Source organism: Leiobunum rupestre, chromosome 6 (genome assembly GCF_980474605.1).
Source record: "Leiobunum rupestre chromosome 6, qqLeiRupe1.1.hap1, whole genome shotgun sequence".
NCBI classification, from domain to species: Eukaryota; Metazoa; Arthropoda; class Arachnida; order Opiliones; family Sclerosomatidae; genus Leiobunum; species Leiobunum rupestre.
In genome coordinates this window covers 50,005,829-50,012,402 of record NC_143389.1, presented here as the reverse complement: position 1 = coordinate 50,012,402, position 6,574 = coordinate 50,005,829, and the positions used below count along the sequence as shown (strand labels likewise).

The following is a 6,574-nucleotide window of genomic DNA, read 5'->3' as shown; positions in this document are numbered from 1 at the left end:
ATGGCACCACCCGTGGTCCTGGGCCTTCAAATGAGCGTTTGCAGTTTAGAGTTTTCCGTTTATTACGGACATCAGTTGTGTTGCGGCCCGGTGACCCCGTGCCCCGGGGGAGTCCCGGAGCTGATTGGCGGGGGTCTGGAGTCCCCAACGTGTTGGCTGGTCCAAGCTGTGCCCGCTCCGTCTATATGGACCAATGGAAACTGTGTCGGCGACCTTGGCTGCAATTTTTCTCTCGCCAAAGCAGCAACTTTGTGGCCGGAACTAATCTGGTCGGGCCAGGATTTTCTCTTGAACGAAAAAGGTAATATTTTACTACACGATGCATATAGTCTCCAACCTTCAGTTTACTTATTTTTCTCCCGAAAAATCGTGAGGCGAGAACAACGCGATAAGGAGGACGTGTTTTTCTATAGTTCCGCAATGGTTACCTTACGTTTTTAGATTTTATGATAAAGATTTAAGTGGTAAGACTATGTCATTCTTGGATTTTACCCCTTATTCCGGCGGAAATAGACTGTCATCGACAGTTATCACTCGAGTACTATGTCAAGTACGTTTTTTTATCACTTGATTAAAAAATAAGTGAAACCCCGGGGCTTTTATCATTGAGATTGCGCTCGTCAGACGATACGAGCTGAATAATAAGCTATTGTTGCGTAATTACGTCATTCTTTTTTACGCCCTAATGATAGAGGTATAGGATAACTGTGTTCTAATTTCCAATGTTCATATTCCTTAAATATTTTATAGTTTGCAGTTTTTGTTTAGTTTGTTTTCAAACTTTATTTGAATTAAAAGTTTTCCATGCACCCATTTTAGCTATAACCATTCAATATTTAACTCTGAACTAATCCCAATTAAATATTTTTATCAGATTTTATATTAGTAAGAGGAAATAACGCTGATAACATATATCTCATAATTTTGTTGCAGTAAGAGCAACAAGCTTCATACTCCTATTAGGAGTTGGTTCATTCGTATGCTACAGAATATTTCACCATCTAAGAGGCAGACTTGAAAAGAGAAAATACCCTACCACAAATTCTACCAAGAAATTAAGTAGGAAAAGAGGGCTTGGTTATATTGATGAGTTTTGCGGGGTAAGAATTGTTACAATAATTCATTAATAATTTTTCTTTCAATATTAATGTATAAAAATATAATTAGGACTTTAGTGATGATTCAAGTGAATTAAGTTCCATATCGGATCTCTCATCAACTAGTTCATCTTGCTGCGATCGGGTAATTCTTTTGTTTTACTTTTAATTTTGAAAACATTATTTTAAAATGTGTTAATAATTATTTATTTACTTAGGAAACTACCAGTGATAGCTTTAGCTTATCGGATGGTAATGAAAATATAAAGATGGGCATAGCAGCTAGTCATCCCTACGAACCTGTTCACTATAATAAAGGAAATGGCGTTGTATTTTCAAAATCGCCTCCTGGTCAACCAAGAGATATAGTCAACAGAGATGTAGGAAGATTACGACCTGCCAGAAAACGCCAGCTATTATCCAGCGGAGATTGGGCTTCTGGAGTGCACGAAAATAAAGAAAATGATCTTGAGTATTCTGGAAGTATGGCTGAAGCAGATCCATTTTTGGATTCACTGACCTCGTACGAAGATAGTGGTTTGAATAGTTTTCAGAATCAAGACAACATGTCTCTTAAAGGAAATTTTAGTCCAGGCTCACTGCATGAAAGAATGTTGAAGGCGGAAGAACTAATGTCGCAAAATCAAGATTCAATTAGTTCCAGTTCACAAAGACCCAGCTCCCTGCGTCTAGCTTCTCGTTCTTTAAAGAGAGAATTATCCACCGATAGCTTTAGTTTTCGTTCAGATTCTCGCGTAGACTGGTCAGCCTCTAGAACTTTATCAATAGATAGCCAAGTGTCAGAGTCGGCGCCTGAACTACAACAACAAAAAGCGGAAGAAATAGGCTGTGTCGCTGTTGAGAAAATTGAGCACCTAGAAACAGAATTAAATGATATAAAACAAACTGTGATTGATCTAGACGCGGAATTTGTGAACCTAAAAGTGTATAAAAGACCACCCGAAAGATGTTGGGAACTTACCAATATCTCCCTTTCTGACAGCCAATCTCCAGGAGGCGAAGATTCCAAAGACTGTTTGTCAAATAGTGGTTTGTTAGATGTTGTTGAGCATCACAAAACAAAAATGTGGTACAAGGGTCTCCTAGAAAATAAACAGCTCAAGTATTTGGAAAACAAGGAGTCTCAGAAGGGTGAAGGTAATGAAGTTCGTTGGGATTTGGTCAGTCGCAAATTGCTCGATTGGGATATTGAACAGGAGGAAAATGAGGTTGACAGTGGAAGTGATTTTGGAAATTCCTTGGAAACTGATTCAGTGGAATTTGAGGAAAGCTCGTCAGCAGCTACCGCTCCTCCGATAAGTTTAGAGTGGGATCTGGATGGTATTTCTGAAGTTGACAACGTGGCAGCTAATCCCATTGGCAATAATTATAAACCATCATCAGACAGTAATTCTTCAAATCCAGTGAAGTGGAAAGCTCATCGTAGGAGAAAAACTATTACCAGAAAAACTAGTTCCACAGATAATTCAGCTCATTCCACAGTTAATCGCACAGGGTCCAATAGTTGCGCTTCCGATGTATTAGCTGAAAAAATTGTACGGGCCATAGGAATTAGAAACTCTGACTATTCTCCAATGAGTCATTCCTCTCAGGGCACGAGTAACCAAGTTTCAGTTTCCATGACAGAGTATCCGAGAGAAGATGCTAATAATCAGTTGGAAAAACAAGATATAACTCATTCTGGAAAAGAAATAAATGAAGCTAAGAATATTACTGATACTGACAGCAATGGTAATGAAACTCAAGCATATTCAACAGGCTTGCCTGAAAAGAATTCATTTAGAGACTCAGCTTATTATGACGGTTCGGATTTTCCAGACATCTCCTCAATGGAATATATCGAAGACCCCATTAATATCTCATCGCTACTGACCAACAGCACTGATATTTTGGCCAAAGTTAGTTTTCCAAATTCACAAGACCTGCTAAATGGTTTTGAAAAACTAACACGCTTTTTCACCAAGGGAATGGAAGTTCTGGTTAAAAATATGGAAGTTAGATTAGCAAGAAGGATAAGAAACGATAACTATTGCCCAATTCGAGCCACCGTGTTTCACTTACTGTCAAAAGGTCATTCTCTTCTTCAAGGTCATAATGGTGGTGCTACTTCAATTTACCAGATCCTAACCAGCGCCGCTCATGGATCTGCTCCTTGGCTACTCCAGTGGTCTTTTGGTCACAATTTGCCGTACACGGGTGAATCTTGCTTGAAAGGATTCTGGGAATGTCTAAAAAGTTTAGAGGAAACGGTTAGGCACATTAACTAAGGTACGTTCTTCATTACAAGTATTAATTGCATTTGTTCTCATTACAGGAAGAGTCGTTGAAAACAATTCCGGACAAGGAGACTTTCTTATTGGAGGCTCTAAAGAATAACAGCAATCTTGATGCCAAACTCAACGAAGCTGCAAAACTTCTTATGGTTGTATCGTGTTTCAAACTACACGAAGCGTTGCAAGAAAATAATTCATCAGCTAGAGCAGATAACGGTGAAGTTTGGATGTTTTCCATGTTACTTTATGGTCGGGAATACAGTAAAACTCCAAGAGACCTCATTATGGAATATCTAGACAAGATAGGCAATACATTATCATTAGACCAAGTAAATTTCTAATGTTCCACAAAATAATTATCTCAACTTACAGCTAAACTCATTTTTTTTACTGCCCATCAGATTGGTCTACACTTATTAGGGATCAGCTTATGTGCCACAATTAAAGTTGTTCGTCCTCATTTTGTGGAAACTTCGGAGTTCATTCAAATTTGTCCAGATTGGAAAAGTAACGTCTGGCCTGAGGTTTTGCTGGCAACTGATGACCAAAATGTTTGGCTACTTAAAAGGTGACCTAAAAGCGTAAATGGAAAAAGATTAGACATTCCTCGGTCCCTTACTCCTAGTCAAATTGTATGATTCGACAGTAAGTGTATTCTTCCTAGGTGTAAAAGCTTTAAGAGTAATTGTGTGAAAAAATATTTTTTGATAATTTGAATCTTGTTTAGCTTAGGATGGTTTAAGTTTTTATAAGGGTTGTGATAATTTTTTCTTTAACATTATATTTTAATTTAAGCGTTGAATTTATTCGTATTAATAATACTGACCAAAAAACTTGTATTACCAAAATGAATGTTAATAGTATTAATTTGAATTTAAATGAAAAAAAAGACGGATATTTATCAATGTGAAAAATGTATTTTAAAATAATTTATTTTTGAGCTTATATAAATTAGATTTTACTACGTAGTCAATATATTAGTTTTAAAGTACTTTGGAACAAGGCTAAATAAATTAAATGTATTTTTCTCTCACTATAAAAGAGTTTGAAAGAGTTGGGTAATTAAAAAAAGTCATTGTTAAATGGAGAAATGAGTGCTAAAAATGGGGGAAGTTTGTAAGAAAGGTTATTTTTGATTGAAACAAAGAAAAGTGCCACAAAAAGCCCCAAATTCATTTCTCTAATTTAAAACATTAGATTAAAGGTCTCATTCAGCATTTTCACATTGGTATTCAATAATAAAAACTAGTACAAGCAAAATTTGTGACAATACTAGCCCTTCTAAAGTTAATGTGTATTTTAGAACAAAATATATATCACTGTACATACCAGAATCTCATTTTCATAGAGAAAAATGAAAATTATGTATTTCTGCTTAAACTGTACATGTCATTGTAAAATGGGTATTTTTTTAGATCATGCCAATATATTGAAAAAAATGCCCAAAATTATTTTAAGCACAAAACATTTTCCCATTGCAAATAAACTGTTTTTGTAGTTCCTATTATACTTTACAAAATAATGTATAAAATGAAACTTAAAACTCTGTACTTGGAATATAGCTTCAATTTCATTTTAATTAAAATTCGAAATAAGGGTGATGAGACTGATAGGTTGTACATTTAAGAATGAAATTATGAGAATCACATTCAATTCCAAGTGCCTTTAGGGTATGAAATAAAAATATGCAAAAGAATCTTTTTCCTCTTTTTTAATCACTAACATACCTCTTTATTAATTCTCACACAACTTTGTTTTTAAACATTTACAGCATTATCTGCCAGGATAGGCATAAACTCTGTTAGTACGCAAGGTAAGCTTAATTTTTCTTTCCATATCTTCATTATAAATGGCTTTGCATTTCTCAAAATTTAACCTTCGCCTCTTCAGATACGGTTTTTCATAATACAAAGTCCGACGATAATCGTCAAATACTCCTTCGCTCGCTAATATCCTAGAAATAACATGAAATTTGTATTTTCAAATTCAACAGAATTCATATTTGGGAAGACACTGAAGTTAATTCTGCGTGAAAAAGCGCTAGGCCTCGGTTTACCTATTCAACACTTTGAAAGCTTCGTCCACTAGACCGTTTTGTACCAAAACGGTACGAGCAATAAATAAAGGGTGCACACGCATTATTTTTTTTCACAAATTTAGATCACAAAGTATTGTTATACTTTTCAAAATATCCGTATAAAGAAAGTGAAATCCGGATCAAAACCCTAAGCTCTTCATAATTTAGCCGCCGCCATTTTCTACCCGTCGGCGACAGTCAGAGACGCTTATTTTCTATCTCTATGGCGACAGTCCGTCCGATCACGGCCAACTTTGATCTCTCGCGCTACAGCGGCCATCTCATTCGTTGACGTTTCTGTGTTACCAAATTTTTAGAATAGTTTTTACATTGAAGTCAATATAACAACCGAGCGTGGCGCTGAACTCCTACACGGTATAGTACAGTTTATAGGGGGAAATCCTTGCTCACGGAATTTCGACGAATGTGTTGGCCGCTGTAGCGCGTACAGCGCGTGATCAAAGTTGGCCGTGGTCCAATTCACCTCAATGGATTCGCCAGCCCTGCGCTGTTCGGAACTAACCCACTACCAACTTGTTACATTTAATCTCAGCAAAATGGTTAGCTCGAAATTTGCTATATATTGCTCAGGGGTAAGTCAAAAGTATTCGCGTATTGTCAGGCTAATACATACTTTCAAATCATGACAAATTCGCTACAAGACTAACCTTGGGCCAATTTTATGAAAAAGAAGAGTGAATTTTAATTACTACAAGAGGAAGAAACCCACAATTACGAAACAAAACTCTACCCAAAATAATGAACACTCTCGTAGATTAATCTTTACTCGAAACACGCGATTTTTATAATAAATCAATAAAATGAACCGAAAAAGGCATAAAAAGCGTATTAATTTTCTAAAAAAATCAAGGTATTTCTTAATTGGGGATTGTATTTTGGTGATCACGGTCTCACCATGGGCGCCGTCGTCACGGCGTGATTTACCTTTCGGCCACCCCCGCCGGTAAATTCTTACTCTTCAAAAGAGAACCTTATCAATGGAAATCAAGCGAAATTACACGGCTATTATCAAACAATCATTCGCATCACCTGCACCATTATCTCTTTCTTTTCTCTCTCTCTCTCTCTCTTCCATTTATACCAAA

The 6,574-nt window shown here is 36.4% G+C and overlaps 2 protein-coding genes across 6 annotated transcripts; one reads left to right on the top strand and one right to left on the bottom strand.

The window, feature by feature from the left end:
* Positions 1–5,063, top strand: LOC149941352 (uncharacterized). 5 transcript variants are annotated; one of them, XM_090177327.1, is made up of 8 exons: positions 1–301; positions 934–1,100; positions 1,168–1,242; positions 1,316–2,849; positions 2,937–3,016; positions 3,083–3,367; positions 3,433–3,720; positions 3,793–5,063. In XM_090177327.1, exons 1-8 carry the CDS (start codon positions 1–3, stop codon positions 3,961–3,963), a joined length of 2,901 nt encoding a protein of 966 aa, XP_090033453.1. In that variant the 3' UTR covers positions 3,964–5,063. The 5 variants fall into 5 exon arrangements, with proteins under 5 accessions (XP_090033453.1, XP_090033452.1, XP_090033451.1 ...); XM_090177326.1 differs by having other exon boundaries at positions 2,937–3,367; XM_090177325.1 differs by having other exon boundaries at positions 1,316–3,016.
* Positions 5,064–5,104: 41 nt separating this feature from the next.
* mRpS21 (mitochondrial ribosomal protein S21) lies at positions 5,105–5,730 on the bottom strand. The gene is made up of 2 exons (XM_090180132.1): positions 5,448–5,730; positions 5,105–5,345 (listed from the first exon to the last, which is right to left on the bottom strand). Exons 1-2 carry the CDS (start codon positions 5,528–5,530, stop codon positions 5,165–5,167), a joined length of 264 nt encoding a protein of 87 aa, XP_090036258.1. The 5' UTR covers positions 5,531–5,730; the 3' UTR covers positions 5,105–5,164.
* Between the last annotated feature and the right edge of the window lie 844 nt (positions 5,731–6,574).

Excerpts from the sequence above, each read along its gene's own strand:
- LOC149941352 (XM_090177324.1), top strand. The coding sequence starts at position 1 with ATGGCACCACCCGTGGTCCTGGGCCTTCAAATGAGCGTTTGCAGTTTA. Across the intron at positions 1,243-1,315 it reads GTTCATCTTGCTGCGATCGG|GAAACTACCAGTGATAGCTT; the intron begins GTAATTCTTTTG and ends TTATTTACTTAG. Across the intron at positions 3,368-3,432 it reads TAAAAAGTTTAGAGGAAACG|GAAGAGTCGTTGAAAACAAT; the intron begins GTTAGGCACATT and ends TTCTCATTACAG.
- mRpS21 (XM_090180132.1), bottom strand. The coding sequence starts at position 5,530 with ATGCGTGTGCACCCTTTATTTATTGCTCGTACCGTTTTGGTACAAAAC. Across the intron at positions 5,346-5,447 it reads GCTTTCAAAGTGTTGAATAG|GATATTAGCGAGCGAAGGAG; the intron begins GTAAACCGAGGC and ends TGTTATTTCTAG.